Here is a 21,963-nt window from a genome sequence, read left to right as displayed (position 1 = left end):
CGCTGGACAGTCAGGGATTTGGACCCGAGCAGTCTCAATCTTTGAAGATTAATCTTTTAACCTTAAACTTTTAGTCGAGTGTTGATTGCAACAAAAAAANGGCAAAGCTGCCTCCAGAGGGTGCTCAGAAAAGAGGAAAAATATACAACTTACTTGTTCATTATTTGCCTGTACATTGTGTTTAATTTCCTTTAATTCGTACAATTTATCTGATAGATAAAATATATATTTATTGGCTCCCTGGATCAGTCCATTTTATGGATGCTATCCCTACCATCAGCTATTTAAGTCCAGTGCCCTGGATTAAACCACGTACCTCTCTGTGGTGTAACGCCTCCATTTATGAATATAAACAAATGCTAATTAGCTTAAGTGGACTTTTTAAAATGCAAAACAGTAATGTTTTGTTTCTATTGTAAGTTTACAGGCAAATTGCCAGCTATGCACATGTAACCAGAGTCGAGAAGCATTCAAGAAACTTTCCGTTACAAAAAATATTTAAGCTAATATCCTAGAGTGTGAGAGAGACATAGAGATAGAGACTAATAAATGAAGCCTGATGTAGGAATGCTTTATTACTCTTCAATTCATTCACTATGCAGAGTACAGTAACGACAGGCAGCAAATACATTGACTTTAATTCATACATACACATCCACTGACATTACAAACCAGGGTATGAATGCACGACTTTGAGACCTTCCACTAAACACGATACATTTACACAAGAAAAAGGTCAACATACCTTAACTAGACAAGACCTGTACTCGCACAGAATGATAAAACTGCAATAAATTAATGGTTAGTCCTCACTTGATGTTAACAGTGCAAATCAGCTCCAAAAAATAAAGGAAAACTATGATGTAAGTATGGTGTGAAGCTGATGTTTATGTTGATTTGTAGATCTTTTAAGTGTGATTTAGTTATTTAGAAAATATAATTCCTTGTACCTGGAAGATTATGCTAGTTTGCCATGGGTTAAACATTCAGCTCACAGAACACAAATCATTCTTGCAACTAACTGTTTTCCAAATGTACATGATCTGACCCTTCAATTTAATCAGTGCCATATCTGGCCCAAATCTCGGTGCTCTCGTACTGTGTGTTAATAGTTAAACTTCTGCGTTTCCAGAAGACGCAACAATCCAAAATAAGAGCAGCGTTGAAATGATCGACTTGTGACATTTAAAATGAAAGAAAAGTAGTATAACGAGAGGGGTGGGGGTTTCCTTCTTTACGTTTTCTCTCCCCCACCCCCAACCGGAAGCAAAACGCTGCGTGAAGTTTGGTCTCTGGTCAACTCCGAATGCATGTTGAGGAGGTTTTTAAATACAGTATTTCCATTTGCATGACACTGCTCCACAATAACTAAAGTGCCTTGCGGGATAATAGACAGCTCGCCATCGATTCGAATAAGGGAACTCTACAGACAGATTTTGCAGGAACTAAAGAGATTCTTTAGCCCTCAAAACAGATAAAGAAACCTGAAGTCCCTACAGGCTCCAGGGGCTTCCCACACCACTGCTACACAAAAAAAAATTGTTGATTAAATCGAGAATTTTCTCTAAACATTTGCTTCCGATCATTATTGGTCGATGACTTGCAATTCGATGCTTTCGATGCAGATCAGTGAGGTTCCCAAATTGTAAGAAAACTGCATTAAAAATAAGTCAAGAGATTTTTTTCGCCCCCCCCCCCAAAAAAAAACATTTAGAGCTCTTGTGCATTTGAAGTTATCAGGAGTGAGTGAGTGAGTGAGAGTGTGTGTGTGTGTGTGTGGGTGGAGGTGGGATCTATTGCAACATAAATAATGCTTTCAATTCACACTGGGAATGAAGGAGATGGGAGTTGTTAATAGTGCGGTGCTTTGCGAGTGTTTCCTCTCTCTGTCTCAGGATCGAGGTCAGTTCAGGAGCTCTAGGTAGGTGACCGGGACCTTTCCTTTCTTGTTACCCCTCTCTCCCATCAGCCAGTCGGAATCCATTCCTGGCAAGCTGTACACCGTGATCAGCTGTTCAGCCAGAATCACAAGAAACACCAATTAATCCCAAATGTTATAGCTGCGTCGTCAAGTTTCGACCACAAAATATACAGTCAATTTCACTTTGGAATATATTCTGTGAAGCGCTTTGAGACGTCTCGAAGGAGTGGCAAGGCGCTATATCAAATGCAAGGATTAGTATAAGTTTGCCAGCGAATCGTAATGGTTAGATTTGTTAGGAACGAGAATGAGGGGAGAGAGGAAGGAGGAATTTCTTCACCCAGAGGGTTTGGAATCAATCACCGTAAGTGGCTATCGAGGCCCGGATCAACTGATGCGTTCAAAACGAGCGATTGGATTAAGCCAGGGAAGTCGATCCATTTAAAGGGAACGGGGGGGGGGGGGGAAGGAGCTGGAAAGCTGAAGAAGATTTTTTTCATTAAAAAAAAGTAAGTATGGTAACGGCCTGAACACAACAGCCAAACGGCTTTGCTTTTGTTCACTCTTAAGCAGTTAACGCGCGAAACACAAGAGGGAATAGTCACAGAGACGTGCAGTTACTTTGAAATAGACCGAGACTAGAATCTAAGTCTGTCCACTGCCACGTGCCACAGTGACCGCACTAACCTCATCAGCGAGGAGGGAGAGCTCATTGGTGTCCGCAGCATCGTAGTCGTACAGCACTCTAGCCTTTCGTGTCCCGCTGCAAGCCGGGTTCAATTCGGTGAAAGACATCGAAGATGCTGAAGGGTTGGGCGGTCTGGCTGGGACGACAGGAATGGTGGCAGCAGACGGGGAGTTGCCACTGGAGGAAGGTGGTGGGTTAGAATTACCCACAAAAGTACTGGGGAACCTGAAAAACAAAAGTGAAGGGAGAGAGAGAGAGAGAGAGAGAGAGAGAAAAAGATTTCACACTTTTTTTAAAAGAAATACTGTTATCTGCACCATCTTTGCTAATAATCCATAGGGTTTGGACCGAGGAAGCAGGTACATTTCCGGTTTCCTTACAAAGGAATCGTCTCCAGCCTCATCTTTCCAGTGTTTCTTTAATAACTTTTGAACAGGCAATGCAAAGGGTGGACTTACATTTCTCCATCGGAGCTGAAGGCATGAAAGATAAAGAACCACACACACTGAGATTATTAATGTTATACAGTTGACCCATCCAAGACCGCTTGCCTTTTAGGAGCGTTAGGTGAACTGCAGTGACTTGCATCAAGTTTTCCTCCCCAACACTGAACTATGGAATTACCTTCCCGGCAGACAGATTCAGAATCACTCGCAAACCTACACGCGCTGCGCTCCCAGACACCGATTTCCTTATGCTTCAGGATCTGCGGGCAACCGGGGACATTTGTAAACTGCTAGAAAAAAAAAGCACTGGGCACCGAAACACGCGAATGAGTTGAACGCTTCTGTGATTTTCATTTACTGAAGTGTACGAGTTACACGGTGTTCCTCAGCAGCAATCTGTCAATGTTATCTTGGAGGGGTGCCCTTTAATGCAGTACTTGTATCAAAGCACTGCATTGAGTTTCTCGTCAAATACAGTTGCAGGAGTAATAGCATCACAGAAGTCGGCTGCCATTACAGATTATTAAAAAAAAGGACCTTCGATAACCAACAGTCTCAGGCATGGTCCAGCACTACAAATCAGGGCAATAAAAACAGACTTCTGGCTACAATTTTGTAATGACGATTAATTTAGCTGAAGGACACTTTTATGCCCAAAGAGATTGGCAATATACATTTTGGACTGAAACTGTGCCAAAGGGCCTTTGTCAAAACCCTACAACTCTAACCGAGACAAGGCCGCACAGAATTCATTTTATATTAAGTGGCACCACATCGGACCACAACCGAAAGCAACTGCCCCAAGAGGGTAAAACGGATCCATTTAGTTCGGTGGTCACTGGGTGAAGAGAATGAATTTAAAAACACAGCATCACCCAGTTCCAATCGTCACCATTTAGATCTACTTATGAAAAGTGGCCTCTTGGTGAGGTACTGGAGGGTGTCCAATAAAAGTGAATATTCCCCAAAAAAACAATGCAAGGATTATTATTATAGGAATTAACTCATACAGTGAAATAGACCAGTGAACACATTTACACTACTGTACGAGTAGTGATTCAGATTACCCAGGGAATTAAATGGACATAATTTTCAGCTTTCAATTTGGACTCTCGCCCCTACAACGAGGAACCCAGCTGAGGATTGATGAAGTTAACCAGCGTTGGGTCAGAAGGCATGCAGTCGAGGTTTTAGTAATGCCGTGCTGATGTGGTTCATTACCTGCCCAGCTGTTTCTGCAGATCCACCGTGTATTGGAAGCATTGAGCGTAGTACGTAGCCTGAGCCTCTACAAACTCATGCAGGCAGCGGAGGTGATTAGTCTGCAAGAGAGAGAATTAATTTAACTTTTTTCACACTTGAAAGATAAACCTCGAACAAGCATCAAAGCACATTATTCAGCTCCAATCGGCCCTTTGGTTAATAAACTAAACCAACTCTGACAGAGCGGCCTCGTGTTTGACGAGAGAAAGGTTTTCAAATAGGAAAATGCAACAACCATTCAAGTCAAATTTCATCGCAATTTCTCACAACAATACGCAGGATTAGGGTTAGGAACTTTAATCGCGTTGTTTGAGTCAGCGGCGACCACCGGATGAATGGTAATAAATAGTAGCGGAAATAATTCTACTCCGAGAACAGTGACAAAGTTTATACTTCAAATATTCACTCGTTTTTAAAAAAAAAAATCAAAAGGTGGCGTATCACCAGATTCCTACTATACCGGGCCATTTAAATTTGGAGGCTAATTTTCCACAATTCTTACGAGAAACTGTAGAAAAACAGCTCCCAAATAAAACCTTTCCGATATTCCACACACAGTCTTAAACCTCGAGACTATTTGGTCTCAAGACAACCATCTCCCAGCATTTTTGCCGTCACGTTCTCCGTTCATCCCTGTGACATACATGAGTGCTGCTGATGCCCTCCAGCAGTAACCTGGTGACCTCTGCTTGACGGTCAAACTCCGTTTGAGCCACTCGAAGCTCTTGTTCCGCCTACGAGGAAAGAAAAAAAAAACAAACCGGGTGAAAGAGTGAATGTAGAATGAGACTGTCTGTGAACGCTTGGTGTAATGGACCAGCTGATTAAAGATAAAACTCTCGGGGTCATGATGACACCCGCACCTTCCTATATAACCAGATTGCCGCTAGTCAGAATGGATTCTGAATCAAGTCAACAGCAATGGATTCAGTTAATGGAATGGAAAATCACTTCACAATTTGCAAGATGGGCATCATCTGTAGTTTTCAGGTCAGTAAGACTTTTGTGTTTTAAATGCTTAAGGAACAGCACACATTTGAACATGGTGGATAGGGAGATGGGGGGACGGGGGCAGATGGGGAGAAGAGGGAAGATTTTCAAGCTGTACGTTGCTCTCCACCAAGAGAAATGTGCCTAGTATTCTCTTAGTGGTCACGGGAATATGTGAATCCACAAGAGGATTCTATGCAATAATAATACTGTACTTCCATTTGGTACAGAACCTTTCACTTCAGGAGGACAAACCCAAAGCGTTTACCAGTGACTGTGTATAAAGTGCAGTGTATTTATTTTTTTCCATGGGTGAAACAGCCTCAGAATAAAGGGTCACAATTCTTCACTGGGAGCATCATACTTTATGCCCGAATGAGTTATTTTAACACCCATAGGTTGCCTTCATTACTTTCAAGGTGGCCATTACGTGGGCCTATCGACCTGATAAAATCAGAAATGTGATTCGGTTACTGCCCCGGCTGAGCTAATTGAACCAATTGTTTTTTTAAAAAAAAGGATTTATTGAGTTATAAATATTCTCACAATTACTTACTAAAGTAGCTGCCAAAATAATCAATCAGCTGGGTGGAAAGTCGGAGCCCAGATTTGTGGAAGTGCAATCTAGGTAAAATGTTAGCTGGGGATATTTATTTCGAGCTAAAAAGCCCTCACACCTTAGTGGTTTACGCCAAGCAAATTTACACATCAAATAATCTTGGGAAAGCTGACGACACTGAATTCTAGATGGGAATGGGAGAACTTTCCTTTTTAAAGAAAAGCAATCAGTAAAGCTATGCGGTAGTAAGTTTTATGGATCAATTGAACTCCCACTGATACAACAAAGAACGTGAAAGGAGATTTATTGTCCTAATCAGTTTGTATGGAGCATTCTGAAGGAGGACATTAAGATGGAGCCATCTGTATAAAGCAAGTTAGATACAGTGATAACAATAATATCAGAATTTGAAAGATCTTTTAACGGGAGGTTAAAGCACTCAAAGCACTTCAGAAAATTTTACTGTAGAGTGGAGTGCCTGCAATTTTGTAGGTGAAATCAGCAGCCAATTTGCACGCAGCAATTTCCCACAAACAGCCATGAAGTGAAGTGAATCCACTTATCTGGTGGATTATTGGCCAGGACAGAGGGAGAAACTCCCTCTTCTTCTCAAAATAGTACCACAGGATCTTTAACTTTCACACAGGACCTCAGTTTAACGTTTCAACCGAAGGAGAGCATCTCCAACATCGTATAGGAGTGTCACCCTACACTATCAATTCAAAGTCCCACTGTGACTTGAGGCTAATCTAAGACGGGCTGGCATTAATCTACATGATTGGGAATACCCGGCTCACAGCACTCATTTAATTAGATTAAAAAGCGTCCTGGAAAAAAAATGCCTTTTAAATTAGCATTGAATAATACTGGTCAAACCAGTTTGAAAACCTTTACAGCCGAAGTTTAAATAAAGTGGAGGTGAAGCTACACATGACTGGTACCTAGCCACCATAAACTACAGTCACTTAAAACAAGTGTTAAATTGGATTCTCTCCACCCCATTCACTACCTGCACACATGCACTAGGTTTAAAGGACATCAGGGCGACATGTCTCAGGTCATTGCACTATTTAACATTTGAAATTCAATAAGCACTGGCTGGTTACAGCTTTATAAGCACCTGGTTTCGGCCACACTACCTGAGTCTAATGTGGTATTGAAAATGCTAACAGTAAGAACACAATGGCATGTGGTATTTAGTTCCAAAACACCATGAAAACCACTTAAAAGGATTCAACAACGATGGAAATGGATCAGTGAGATTCTTTAACAACAAAATTACATTTGGATGGTGCCTTTCGTGTCAGGAGGACCTCCCAAGACCCTGGGTGGGAGGACGTGTTTAAAGTGTGTTTAAAAGTGTTCAAACGAAATTGGAATGAGTACTGTAGGGATAGACTGGTGAGCATTCTCTCAGTTGTTTGTGCAAACGAAATCCGCTTCAGTTTTGCTAAATCCTAAAGAAACAATAGCCATGATGTGAATTGGATTAAATCAAATCTGAACACAATGAGGGATTTTTGCCTGGATATAAAGAACACTTACCTTTGTGGCAACAAAGGCTTATTTTTTCTTGTGCAAATCCTCCCTTCCACGTTATTCCCTCATTTTGCTTTGTACTATCCCCTCCCCGACACACTGAAACAGATCTGACCGACGATGCCCAGATCATTTCACCACTGAAGCCACTCCTGATATGGTGACGGATATGCTTTGTGTGGGGTGAGAGAGAGTGAGCGCGTGCGTGTGTGTGGGGAGGTGGCGGAAGGGGTCAATAACCTCATTAACTTTGGTTGTGATAGTCAGCACAGGCTGTCAGTCATTCTAATCCTCCAGTCTGGGCTTCTGTGTGCAGTACAGCACTGCACATGAAGCTACTCAACACCAACTTGTGCAACAGCAGCAAACGCTGTCTATCCTTTGCCATTTCACAAACAAAGCAGAGCCGTAATTAAGACCTACACTTAAATCAGAGGAAACGTAATGTTGCGATCTTATGGATATTTGGACGTGAAGCATTCAGAACACCAGAAGGGATCGATCTCCGCTAATTCAATGACAGTGGGTTCAAAACTTTTCAACCACATCTAACGGACCAAATACTGATAATCCACGCATCGATTCCCCCAATGAAAGCTATCGAAACAAGTTGCAGAGGGACTGTCCAAGAAGTTGGGACAATCTTAAATAAACACAACTTCATTCCACACAGTGCAAAGACTCCACAAAAGCTTCAATTTGAGCCAGTAAAGGCTTCGATCATCCTTCAGGTCCAGTTGGAAACAAAAAACAGCAATACATTAAACGTCAAATAAAAACAAAGTATTAGAAATAGGACAGAACAAAAAGAAAATTACGAACAAATCCACGAACTGTAATTTTAATAAAGACCCAAGTTTTTTCCCCATCAAATCCCAAATATTATTATCAAGTTGGTGGAATATGAAAGATTATTTAACATCCCTTTCGTTAAGTCTACAAAGGTGGGACTAAAACCAATGACAGACCAACTCACACCTTGCTGGTGATTAACAATTCTAGAATGTCTCTGTTCAAAACCCTCCCATCCCATTTCCCAAAATCTTTCTATTTGATTGCCCCCAAACCCAAGGAGACTGAGCAAAAGGGATGCTTTACTTAAAAATCATCTCCAATTGTGGGCAAGGGTAATGTAGCCAAGCCATTTCTCTGCCAGAAACTTTACCTCCAACATTAATCTTTAGAATATTTTCTGAATCCTTTTAAAAAGCCAGCGAGACTGATCTATGTTTAAAGCTGCAGCATATACACAACAAGGATAGAGGGGTTTGCATGTAGCTGTCAAGTAAAACAGACTGCAGCACAGTGTGTAGAATAGATTTTGCTTAAATCCAGCAATCTCAGTTACCAATTGAAAGTTTTTTTTTAATTGAGTAGGAGTTTTATAATCTAAGTGACACTTTTAGAGCCGTCAGCTCACAAGGAAGGTCCCCACACAGTACATGAGCAATTTCTTCTTCCCCTGCAATGTGACGGGACGCAACAGAGGCACAGACTCGTGAGCAGACAGCACGAGAAATAGGTCACAGAACACAGCCGACAGCATGACTGTCCTGAGAGTAACGACTGTTTACAAGCATACACTGCAGCTTTAACTGTCGAAGACAATTCATTCTCCACCACCCACCCGCCCGCCCCTACAGACATGAAAAGACTAGTGTGTGGGTCACGTGGTAAAAAGGGACACAAAAGCAAGCAGATCAATTCCTCCCACCTAACCCTTGGAGCTCAGGTGCCCTTCAGCTCACTTTCCAAACCATTTATTTCCGATTGAAAGCAAAGCATTCGGAAAACATGGAGTTAAGTTTGGAAGACTGGACAGAATCAGCGGGCTGTATTCTCGACTGTAGTGGGAGCCCAAATCGCTTTACTCGATAGCCGTTTTATAGGGGGGCTGCAGTTGAGAGGTTCATGTGGGGCAGAGTGATTACATTTGCTTTCTGTCCAAACTCGGGCCCAGCCCTCGCCTTTTGTTGGCTCCTTCCTCCTGAAATGTGCCACGACCTGCTGATTCCTCCATTCTACTGGCAAAGCTTGGATGTAAGGGTGAAGTTTGAGAAACTGAGCCAGATGGGAAGAGATACCATCCTTCAAATCTTTACTCATAGAGTCAGTGCTTCTGAGCAGTTTGGCAGTGAGCTTAGGAGTGGCCAATTTGCCAGTTTAAGAACATCGTTGGTAATCAAAAAAGTCCGCAAAAACAACCAAGTGACCCACGGCCTAGTTGTTACAGTGTCTGTGACATTTCTCCGCCCCATCGAGATGTTGCTTTGAGATACTCACTTTGTCCACCTCCTCACTCCAGAGCTGCAAAGCCACATAGCAACAAGAAAGGAGATGAGTGTTTGATACTGGAAGGAGCTCATTGTTACTGAAGTCTAATGTGAGTGATGGTTAGAGCAAGTGATGATCACAGCACACACACACACACACACACACACACACACACTCACGACATGCAAAATGCAATACACTGGAGAACAGAAAACATATTTTGACTAAAGAATGGCCAGTAGGTTATATATCCACTAGCTGGGTCAGACACACGGCACAAATTTCACTAATATTAACCTCAGGAAATTTTACTTCGTAGTGCAACTTCTGCTCGGCTGTTTTAGCATTGGTAGTCACTATTTATAATACGATTTGTGTCCTGAAATATTTCAAGCCACAAAATAAAACTACTTGCATGAGGGAGAAGGGAACAGAGGAGGAATTAAGATGGGTGGAGGTTTGTGTGGAGTATAAACACCGGCACAAACTGGTTGGGCTGAACAGCTTTGTTCAGTACTATGCAGCGTGTAATTTTATGTATGAAAATTGAGGAAACGGGTCCAAATGTATTTGTCGAGTTCCAATTATAGCTGGGGGTGGGGGGGGGCGGGGGCGAGAGATTGGACAGTTTGTCCCATTCCCAGAGACTATCAGGGGGAGCTAATCTGAGAGCTAACACAGCCCAGTGCAGAGCCATCCACTCTTGCTAGGGTTACAGTTCAAGCAGAGAGCGAGGTGAAGAAAATGCACAGGAACGGGAGGAACTGATAGAAATTCAAAGAGCTTTGAACGTGGATAAAACAGAATGCTGCGCTGCTGCTGGTTTTACAATTACATACAGAGAAGCCTTAAAAAATGGGCACTTTCCTCAACTAATAGCTCCAATACACGGAACAGCATAAACCCACAACACGTGGTGGCTTATTCCATCCAGATTAAGGCCTGGGAAGGGTTGAAGGCTCTGCCCTCACTGTCAGAATGTAATATGCGCTAATAATAGATTGATCATTAAGGGCTACTCGGGCTTGAATTCTAACCTTTCAATGTGATGGTTTGTCCTTTCCACCTCTAATGTATTGAATGTTTTAAACGATGACTGGAGCTCAAAACCTCTGCCGTGTGCACAGCTAAATATCACGACCTACTGAATAGATCCCATCCCTCCTACTGCTTTCAGATGACAGCTCAATGTGCTGTTCAATTCTGGCTACAAGAGCACTTCAGACTCTCCACGCTGATGAAGTCTCTCTCTCGCTCTCTCTACAGGTGGGTTTTATCAGTGCCCAAGGTTGCATCTGTCTATTCGCCATCCATCTTTTTTCCCCCCAAACCAGTAAGAACTCCTTCTCACCCCCTGTACTGTGTCACCAACCTCACCACTTCCCTCGACCTGTCGCATAATCTGATAGGGATTAAAATATTTTTCTGAAATTTCTCTACCAAAATCAAACCTGTACACCAGTCCTGTACAGTATGAGGAATAGAGTCATGGATAAGACTCCCCCCCCCTCCCCTATAAATTTTGCTAGCATGACTCAGTTTTGAATGAGCTATTTGAAGTGCTTTTTTTTCTGTAAAATAATCAAATTAAAACGCTATTGATTGATGGGGGGGGGGTGGGGGAAACAAGAGCAACAGAGAGAGAGAAAAAAATAATTTAAGGGAGTAGTGTAATAGGCTAGAGCGAGAGAGAGAGAAAGAAAGATGTAAACAGCAGGTAGGAGAGAGAGCGATCGAGCAAGGAGGGCAGAACAAGAGAGAATGAGAGCAAAAGGGGCAGAGCAAGAGAAAAAAAAATAGGATTATAAAACTTTTTTTAAATATAGAAAGAGTACGGATTAGAACAGCGCTGCATTTACAAATTTCCAAAAGGTCAGACTGTCCCGTGTCCCATAGGAGAGGGATAAGAAAGCCAGATGGCAGAATTTCTAGGATTGGGAATAAAAGACTCTTGGCGCTCGTCAGTCCCACCCCTTCCGTAGGTCACATACAACCTGCTCAGAGCTGCTAAAAAGTCAGCCTTTCCATCAAGAAAATGTACCCATGGGGTACAAATCCTCATCGAGGTCCCAATCCCTATGTCCCCCTTCCCCAAAATTATCCAACCACAGGCTTTGGGAGAGCAAGGCACCCCACCACAAGAGGGTAGGGTGCAAGCAACCGAGCCAACAATTGTACAATCACCATTTAAAAACAAACAAAAAAAAGTCATCAGTTAGGATTTGCCAACCACAAATGGTTAAATAAAATAACTAACCTCGAGGCCTATGTAATCTACTGCAATAAGTTTTCTTTTCTTCAGATAAAAGCATGAAATATCGGATTCTTAATGGTTTTAGTACAAGTGCAAAGTTGAATTTGTCTTTGGGAGCATCGTTTTGAATTTGCTACAAACTGGTAAACCATAATTTACGGCAAAATATATTGTTGGATTATCGAGAACCTTTCATGTCAGGAGGACGTCCCAAATCCTTCACAGTGCTGGATGGCACAAAAGCTGGAGTGAGACATTTGGCAAAGCGTTAAAAAAAAAAAGAGATCAAGGCGAAATAACGCATAAATGTAGCCTCTAGAAAAAGAGCTTGGTTCCTTTCTAGGGATATTTGGGTTCAGACAATTAATGACTCACATTCCGGGTGTGCGCACAGTTCCGAGTCTGTGCAATTTCTTCGAATATCAGCATCTAACAATCCTCCACATTAACTGCTACAGTCAGGCTTCAGTGGTAGATTTGCCAAATCTACAGGAGCCAAGGCAAAAAAAAAAATCACCCAAACTTCAGGTTTTATTTAAATAAAAAGATTATAATTTTAAGGTGCAAAAGATCTTCCTTGGGCAATTTTGTGTCCGTTCAGTTAAGGGGGGTGGGAGGAGTGGGAAGAGAGAACTTTGCTGGATGGGAAACTCGGTCGAGTTATGCCACAATTTTTTTTTGCAAAGTTCTCGTATGCTCTCGTAAAGACAAACACAACTTTTCTCAGAAGTGGGACTTGTGAACAATGCATCAGTAACAGGTTAAAATCGAGGTCTGAGACGGTTAAAAGCTGACAGTTAATGCCGTGCCACTTATTACATACCCTTTCGCAGAGCAGTGAAAACATCACCACAGTACTTATTAGCTTCAATCACTCATCCATTACCCCCAGCAGTCAGCGACAGTGAGTTGTCCTGATACTCACTCGTGGACATAATTTCTCGCTGGAGAGTTGGAGGCACAGTGACATTGCACCAGCTGCTGTAACCGAAACCCACCATTTCACCAGGTACATAGCAAGTAATGCCTTAGCACTCAATGCTAGATGCCGCAACTTAACACAAGTAGTTTACGGGGGCGTCATTCTGGATGTGACAGGATGGAATATCTTTCTTTGCGAGAATGAAGAGGGTATGTAATAAATATGGTATTGGATTAGTGACTCTTTCCTTAGCTAATGCTTAAAACCAGTGTGTGGGAAGCAGAAATTGGGGGTTGGCATAATTGGTGGGTGGGTGGGGAGGAGAGGAAAAGAGACACTGGGCCTATTGTTAAAGTTTAAAGCGCTAATTATACACCGTGTATAACTGGGATGTCACATCAGTTATTGTGGTTTATTTCTTCCATTTTTTAGTCCAGTTTGGAATTAAGACCGTTCACTACACCGGAAACCAAACTGAAATAAATGTACTGTTCCTGTCAGACAGCAGATAGAAAACTAAAGGACAGATCACTTAGTTGATCAGCTTGGAAAAGACCAAGTCCAGAACGTTTCGCTTGATCAGCATCAACAATTAGAAAAAACAAAAGAGGAGTAGGTTTGATTTGGGGTTCCTCTTGTTATGTGTACCCAAATGGCGCAGTATTTACTTCTAAACTCGTTGATACTAGAGTCTTGCCAAGACAGAAAGCAGGGAACTCATACCACGCTCTTTCCTAGGATAGTGAGCTGCAGTGCTAAAAAGCTGTGTTAGGGTTGAAATTCGCTGCTATGGAAGGTTGTGGCTCAATGCAGAAGGAAAAAAGGCTCGGGTTCTGCCTCCGATTGTACTTGGGATCTCACTGGAAGGTCATCATCACTCAAGACTTGCAGGTTAAAACTTTGGTGAAGTAAGGAAGTGAAGTAAGTGGATTAACACAGGCAGTTCAGGACATATGTGCACGCGACCACCAGGAAGGTGGAAGGCAAACTAGGTGGACTCTGGTCTCTTTTTCATCTAGCATTTCTTATGTAAGGCTTGGTAAAAGGAGTCACCAATCATATAGCATAGAATGTGTGGTGGTGGGAGGGGAAGGGGAAGGGAGAAAGCGTAGAAAAAAAAAAGGCAGAATATTTATTGTCGAGGTCTTTGCGATGTCTTACCGCAGATGCACTGGCTGACAGCACGTAATTACGAGGCCTAGTCTCCTGAAAATCAGGCATCGTCTACAGGCGGGAACAGAGTTTACACAGAGATCATGCATAAAAACAAAATATCTGGAGAGATTTTTTTTATATATAAAAAAGGAAGGTCAGTTTCAACTTAAAAATTCACTCATTTCATTAAACACAATCAGGTTACGGAGATGTGCAGTGGAACCGGACTCAATTCTACAGCGGGGGGGGGGGGGGGTGGGCGGAGGGGGGACCGACTGCATGGGTGACTTGGCAGTACAAAGTGGTCACTGACACCTGAGGATCCCGAACAGTGTCTTTAGTGGAGAGAGAAAAAATATTGGATTGGGGGCTGAGGGGGAAAGAGAGGAGGAAAAAGCAACAAAATTAAATGGATTCTTCAAGGAGGGGGGAAAAAAAAATACATCATTCAATTCCTGGGCAGTGCGAAATGTTGGGCAAGTTTCCTTACTCCACACGCCTCTGTTCATCAAGCAGGAACCCGGTTGTCAGTCGATCGGCGGATCGCTTTTCCGGGGGTAATAATCCCTTAAAAAAAAATTTTGAATAATAATTTGGTCACTCAATCCACGACTGTTTGTGGGACGCTGCTGCGCGCACTTGGTTGCTGCGTTTCGCCCACAAAATACACTTTACAGTATATTCTGGGAAGCGCTTTGAGATCTCGAAATACACGATTTCCTGCAATTAACAATCGCGGTAAACCTCATCAGAACCCCACCTCAAACATTAACCCACGTTTTTCCATTTGCCATTTCATCTGTTTTAATTCCTCAATATCCTGACTTAGGGGAGCGAACAGAACTTAAGAGAGAGAGAGAAAAAAAATATCGAGGCAAAAGACACTTTTACGTTACGAAAAAGTGCAGGCTGGGAGTAGTGCTGTCTCCCCTCAGCACAAGGCGCTTGTAGAATGACCCACAAGATAACCGGAAATCATCAGATAAGGTAAGGACAAAACTCGAGCGCATGAGAGAGAGATATTTTATACTAGATTTCGCCTTCAAGAGTATAGCAGTTTGCAAGTAAATCCTTGCAAGGCAAGACCACAAACTCCGTTGGGCAATGTGTTACGAGGAGGGTCGAGGAGCTGAACGAGGCTGTTCAGACAAGGAAGAGAAACCCCCTTTCCAATTTCCGAACCCAGTAGCAAAACGCGTGATCAAATGAGTCCGAGTTCTCAGCACATCTCCAGCGACTAAGTACTAGATCGACAATGTTACGGTTGCAGCAGAAGCACACGTTCAACTCATTCACCACCCCCTTTGGCGACATCCCGGTTGCAGTTTCCGAGTCCTGTGAAGTTGTGCCAGACGCTATCGTCGTAGCTGTACAGTAGCAGTAGCGGCTTCAGATTTGTTGGGCAAGTCGAACGAGTTAACTGGCTTCAAATGGTCGGGTAGTGAATGAGTTAAAAAAACATCCTTCGAGAATGTTATAGAAAACCAGATCGCGGACAGAGAGAGAGAGAGAGAGAGAGACAGAGAACAAACAAAACACAAAATAAACAAAAAAAACAACACAAAACAAACAAACACACACAAAGACACGTCAACGGTACTCACTTCTCCCTCACACTGCGCAGAACACAACAGAAAAGACACTGGTCAGTGGACACAATACTCACAAGGGGTGACCGAGGCAAACAGGAATGTTAGTGAATAATGAACGGAACAACATGCAAACATTAACTCTTTGAGCGTGAACAGGCCAGCAGTCTATGTTCATCTTAGTGAAGATTACACAAATGGAACACGGCTGAAGTCTCAGGCTGGGGTCTGGGTTTCACCAAATTTACATTTATTTCACGGCACTCAGAGAGAGAGAGAGAGAGAGAGAGAGAAGAGAGAGGGGGGAGGTAATGAATAGGGGCAGTGATTGAGAACGGTTAGGGTTACTTACTGCTGCCTTGGCCTCGGCTGTCTTCGCTTTCTTTAATCTGGCTTTGGTGGCATCCAGGTCCAGCCGTCTATTCTGCAGGAGTCTTCTCTCCCTCTGCAGAAGGAACAGTTAGCCGGTTGTTAGTCGATCGGCGGATCGCTTTTCCAGGGGTATCAATCCCTCTCCCAAAAAACATAATAATAAAAATCAGTCGTTGTTTTTAAAACCAGCTCCGAACCTGCTACACTGTGCGACTCAAGAGGCACAAAGAGAAGTAGAAATCTTAGAACGATTACATTACCAGGAACCAAAGAAAACAATTTAAAGTTGGTTTGTATTATTGTAATGTTTTTCTTGGGTCAGTTAGGGGTCTGGAGAATCTAAATCAGACTACTGCACGTGTAGGGGAAATCTGTCTGGTACAGAGTGGGACTCTCCCCTGCTTACCTAATCTTGCAGAGCGGGAGGTTGGGAGAAGGGAAAGTTGTAAGTCAAGAACCAAACGCACCGTTATAGTCTTCCAATCTCCCTCCAGGAAGTTGCGGAGTGGGGTGAGGAAGTTGATCATGGACGACTGGATGAAATCCCGGTCGGCAACTCCCAGACGTCGCTGGCTCTCGCCAACCTTAATGAGGGTGCTCCCTGGACGAGAGAAATAAAAACTTGTACGTTTACAGTGTCTGCAAGGGCAATACGCAGGACATGTCTCATATCACACAGGATTTACATGGACTGCACGTCACAAGAACACTGACCGTTTGGCCTAACCAGTCTGTACTTCGCAAAAAATACACAGTCAATTCACTTTACAGTACATCCTGTGAAGCTCTTTGAGACGTCTCGAAGAGGTGATAAGGCGCTGTTTCAAATGCCAGGATTATTATTATTATTATTTACTCCACACAAGAGCAGAGCCTTAAAAGGGAAGATTGTTCCTCTCACCTTAAAGAGGAACAATGGATGTATTATTCGTTAAAGGGGAACAATGTAAATGCCAACAAATGTTGATTGTACCCTGCGGCACACTCAATCAGAGCTCCGACTGAGTGGAACCAATCTCTCTCTCTCTCACACACACAAGGCCTTCGCAGTAGAGGTTCGGTTGAAGAAAGCCCCTGTGCCAGCACTTCATCTCATCCTTCCAGAATACCAACACTACTGTCCATCCATCACAGTACCAAGCAATTTCTTCGTCCAATGTCCTGGCCTTCAATCTTTCCGAACTGTCAACAACCCTCGTGTAGGAGAAACACATAATTTGTTCCAAATATGATCCCTGCACCATCCAATTCCCGGTTAGATTCGAGAAAAAAATACAGTAATCACAGAGCAGTCAAGAAAACATTTTGCACAATTTTACAGCATTACGCTGTATTAAAATTACTCCAACAGTGATAGCATGTTTTCAGTGTATTCTCCTCACAGCTCTTGCTCTCTCTCTCTCATTCTCCTTCGCTAACCCTTTGCCTTTGTACTACTGTACTGGCGAAAACATTCCAGGTCAACTTTGAAACTTAACAGGGGAGGGGGAGGAAAATCATGGGGCGAATGCTTGTCTTATATTTGGAACAATGACATTTCCCCCCCCCCCACTCCAGTGCCCAACCTAAAATTGCTCTTCACAACCCAGATTCCATTCGCTTGAATGTATTTTTCTGAGTTTACACACTCTGTCCCATTTAGCACCTCAAATACTTCTAAGCGATCCTCTCCGACACATCAGTTTTCAAGGCTGAAGAGCACAAGCGAAATTTCCTCTGCGACGCACAGAATAGGGCTGCAGCCAGTCAGTGTATATATGGCTCCCTCGGAGTTAGTACCAGAACAAAACTGGCCTCCAGGGATAATTACAGACTGCACTTCTGAGAGACCAGTAAACAGGGCAGGTTTCTGGGTACTGACTATGCGGTAGATAATTACCTGTCTGAATTTCAAAAAGTGTGGTGAAGATGGCTACAGACTCCAGAGGGTCACAAATTGCTATGAAGTTTTTTTTCCCCCCCCCAAATTACCATGAAACACAGAGAAGACGTGACACAAATCTACGAAATTAGGGATATCAAGCGCATCGAGGCCGGCTGGTGAAATGTCACAGCCAAGGCATTAAAAAAAAGCAGCTGGGCTAGCTAGTTAGATGGATCATCAGGGTCAATGTCTAAAAACTGTAAGGGTCAATCCTGTTTATTCAGCAATTGTTGCCCTTCAGACAGAGCACTGAAGCGTTCATTATAGCAACTGATCTGGAATAGGTCAGCACTGTGACTCACACTCATGTGAATATGCAGGAGCTGGATTATAAAATGCGTTAACACAGCGTGATTCTCCAAAACCCTACTGTTGGCAATGATTAAAGTGGACAGATTTTTTTTTAAAAGTAGGAATCGCGAGACAGAGCTGCAGAGTTTCTCGAGGCATCTGTGGTCAGTGCTGAATGGATGGGGGGGGGGAAAAAAAAGAGAGAGAAAAAAATTAAAAGATAAATAGGTGGGGGAAAAAGGAGAAAATTACTCCTCATCTGATGGATCTTGCCTTAATCTGGAGAATCTCTCTCCCTCCCTCCTCACAATAGAAACATTAGCAATAGAAACATCTGTCGCCTTGCATTGAATTTATGCAGTCATAAAATATTTGGTTTGTTGCATTAGTACTGCACAAATACATACATGCACATCAACTCAAGAGGGTCTCTTACTGGATTGACTGCAAATATATATATAATATTATATATATATTATAAAAAAACAGAATTGTAGGCTGATCTCAAGAGGTGCTGTAGACCGCTCTGATATGATTCTATGTCAGTTTCCTTCCTCGCCTTTGGGGAGATGTGGAGGAGGGGTGGGGGTGGGGGTGGGGGGTGGGGGAGAGAGGAAGGACCACCACAGCCTCCACCAACAGCTCCCGCTCACTGCAAGCTGGACTTGCATTCGCAGCGGGAATTTACTTTATGCTCCTTCTGTAACATCAAACCCAGATGTTTCTCAATGCGTCCCAGTGGCGCTGGTGGAGAGAGGCCTGTGTCAAAATGTCCGAGCATTCTTCAGTGTAGTGACTGTTTTTTGTAGACAAGTGGGGAGAGGATGCGTGGGGGGTGGAAGGAAGCACATCCATGATGTGCCATGTTGGGGCGGGACGGGGAGGGAGAGGATGTGCAATCCAGGTAGATAGTTGGGGGGTGGTGGGGGGGGGGGGGGGGGGGGGGAGTGCAGCAGTGTGTGGGGAGGACGTCACACAGTGCTGTGTAACGAGCTGCAAACACACGTCTTGCCACATCACGGGGAAGTGGTGTATCCCCATGCCAACCGCCAGCACGCGCACCGGATTGTAAAATTAGCCGCATTCGTGGGAAACACCCAAGAGAGAGTAACAGCTCATCGCTCTCCTAGTGCGTTTCGGTAACAAACACGTCGCAGTGTCACCTGGCCCTGTCCTCCTCCCCTCCCCAAGTGCTACCTCCCTCCCTCTTCTAATTGTGGATGGGGAAGAGAGAGAGAGAGAGAGAGAGAGAGCACGAGAGAGAAAGAGAAAATGAAGCGTAGGAAGCTACTCCCCCGTCCAATACACATCTTTTATTAATTAAACACCTCTAAATGAGTAATCTATTGGGAAATGACCCAAATGCTCGTTTGATGCGACGTTGGATGATGCCTGGTATGGTAATTCTCCAGATAGAAAGGTGTTTGACAGAAATGTTGTCTACTCTGTACAAAGCTTGCGGTTAAGGGCTTGGCCTCCAGGGTTGGCGTTTAGGGGGTGAGGGGAGGTGAAGCAGAAATACCACCCTGAGGTTGACCTCAATGGGACTCCTGACTGTCACAGGGCTCTCTCCAGTTGCATAAACTGCCGACGCTCAAGGGATGTGAGATCACAAAGCCAAGGAGATCACAAGGAGACACCACAGGGCAGGGCAAAGTCTACAGAGACGTTTTAAAAATTCTTTCAAAGCCACCGATAAAACTTCGGCTTGGTCACGAGCGATTGGAGCGACAAGCGAGGAAGGAAATGAAGAGAAGCCAAAAACACGAAACAACGCACAGCTTGTCAGGGCAGAAGTAACAAAGAATGCTCTTTACTAGACTCGCTGCAACACAACAGCGATGACGAGGCTGATTTCCTCTTGGTTCACAAAAAGCCAGAGTACACCATCACCAAGGAGGAAAAGTAGTTTGTGAACCATTCACCTCCTCTAGGCAGGTTACACCTTCATATTGTTCAAATCCTCCTCCCCCCACCCCACCACCACCTCATGTAATGTGCTTTTTGTATAATAATCCACTGACATTGGGGTCACGGTTTAAAAAGGGGCACTGGAATAAATTCAAAGCTGCCAAGATCAGAGGGTTAGGATCCAGTTCAATGGCGGTCGACGTGCTATTGCTGGAACCTGATCGGATCCCTTTATTTTTGAAAATAACAAAGGGATTCCAGAGGGTAGGTACAGAGAAACTATTTCCTCTGGTGGGGGTGGAATCCAGAACAAGCGGGCATGATCTTAAATTTAGAGCTAGGCCATTTAGGAGTGAAATTAGGGAGTATTTTTTCACCCAAAGGGTAGTGGAAATCTGAAACTTTCTCCCCCCAAAAGGCTGTGGTCGCTGGATCCATTCATATTCTCAAGACCGAGGTGGATAGATATGTTAGGTCAGAGTATTAAGGGATACGGGGCAAGGGTGGGTAATTGGGCTTGAGGTGCGGATCAGCCATGATCGTATAGAATGGGGGAAACAGGGTGTGGTGCCGGATTGATGCAAGATTAAACAGTTAAAATAAACCTTCAGCCTCAAACCCAGCTCTGAAATAAAAGGAAAATTATTGCATTTGAACACGAAGAGCAATCTGGAGGGTTGATACGGTGTACCACGGTCCTGGGAGCACTTAAGTTTGCCTTGGTTTTAGCTGGAGAATAAACAGACCTAAAATTTACCTTTTAAAACGTACTCATTGCAAACAATTAGAAATGAAGCCACAGGCAGATTGCCATCATTTCACAAACCACATGTTGCTGCCTTGGAACCAGTTACCAACCCCACCCAATGCTTAGATTTAGACAAAATCTAAAGTTAAATAACAATTCATTTCATTCAGCCAGACATCCCAGCTTTGTAGTCTAATTGGAGGGGAGGGAGGATAAATCTTAAAAGAAAACACACATAGACCCCTCCTTGAGAGACAGACAGACACCCCCCACCCACCTGTTCCCCCAATAGAGAGACAACGACACCCTCACCAACCCATTCTCCCAGTAGATAAGAGATACAGTCACCCACCCAGAGGTTTACAGTGTTAAAACCGATGATCATTCACAGATCAGTGATAGCATTCATAAGTGCAGAACCTGGGTTTACGATTTACAAGGCCCTCAACCTCAGGCAAAAAGATACGATCAAGGCTCACATAAAATTCTCCATTACGATCACCAGCTCCATAACATGGAGCCAAGCTAAAACAAACCTGTTGCTAGGGTAATGAGAATGCCATCCATTATACACAATAAGACATCAATTTAAAAGGTGTTTTAAGAGTGCAACGACCAGCTCCGCAACCTCAAATCAGGTCAGGGATATGGACCTTCACTTTTTTTAAAAAAAAACAAAATAAGAGGCAGAGCAATCAATGTTATTAACACTGGTTCAGTGTGTGACTAATTGAATGCAGGTTTCAAATCAATTTGCCTGGAGAAACACACAACGGTTCAAAGCAGGTTCGGAAAGATCGAGAACATTTAAAATTTCTTGTGGCCTCAGTGATACACAGACAGCATGATTTCCCACTCGATCTTCAGGTCAATATTCCTCATCATTCCGTTAACTAATTGCTAGAGTCCAGCCTCTATCCCTGCTGCATTTTGAACACTTTCCATTTTAATAGATATTTCTACGGTCATTGCCTCTCTGAACTTCTCTCCTTTATATGTTCTTCCGACTTGGATTGATTAATAAGAAAACCTTTGGAGAGAGTTTTTTGGACTTTCAGTCACTTAAGAGAGTCCAGCTCGGGTCCAAACCCCTGAGTGGGACGTCCTCCCGACGTGA

At 43.4% G+C, this 21,963-nt stretch overlaps 1 protein-coding gene across 7 annotated transcripts in view; it reads right to left on the bottom strand.

The window, feature by feature from the left end:
• Window positions 1-550: 550 nt before the first annotated feature.
• Window positions 551-21,963, bottom strand: part of LOC103183037 (endophilin-B2) — a 36,593-nt gene continuing 15,180 nt past the window's right edge. The window contains exons 4-13 of one of the 7 annotated variants that reach the window (XM_042337232.1): window positions 16,440-16,573; window positions 15,953-16,045; window positions 15,616-15,627; window positions 14,018-14,080; window positions 9,690-9,713; window positions 4,963-5,052; window positions 4,277-4,377; window positions 3,068-3,082; window positions 2,609-2,834; window positions 551-2,011 (exon numbers count right to left, since the gene is read on the bottom strand). In XM_042337232.1, coding sequence (XP_042193166.1) covers window positions 1,904-2,011; window positions 2,609-2,834; window positions 3,068-3,082; window positions 4,277-4,377; window positions 4,963-5,052; window positions 9,690-9,713; window positions 14,018-14,080; window positions 15,616-15,627; window positions 15,953-16,045; window positions 16,440-16,573 — 866 coding nt within the window. In that variant the 3' untranslated portion in view covers window positions 551-1,903. The remainder of the gene's footprint in view (window positions 2,012-2,608; window positions 2,835-3,067; window positions 3,083-4,276; window positions 4,378-4,962; window positions 5,053-9,689; window positions 9,714-14,017; window positions 14,081-15,615; window positions 15,628-15,952; window positions 16,046-16,439; window positions 16,574-21,963) is intronic. The other 6 variants (XM_042337234.1, XM_042337233.1, XM_042337235.1 and 3 more) reach the window with 6 other exon arrangements.

The sequence above is a fragment of the Callorhinchus milii genome, unplaced genomic scaffold, assembly GCF_018977255.1.
Source record: "Callorhinchus milii isolate IMCB2004 unplaced genomic scaffold, IMCB_Cmil_1.0 Scaffold8, whole genome shotgun sequence".
In the NCBI taxonomy this organism is placed as follows: domain Eukaryota; kingdom Metazoa; phylum Chordata; class Chondrichthyes; order Chimaeriformes; family Callorhinchidae; genus Callorhinchus; species Callorhinchus milii.
The sequence above is the reverse complement of the archived record's forward strand: the minus strand, read 5'-3'. Positions and strand labels throughout refer to the sequence as shown.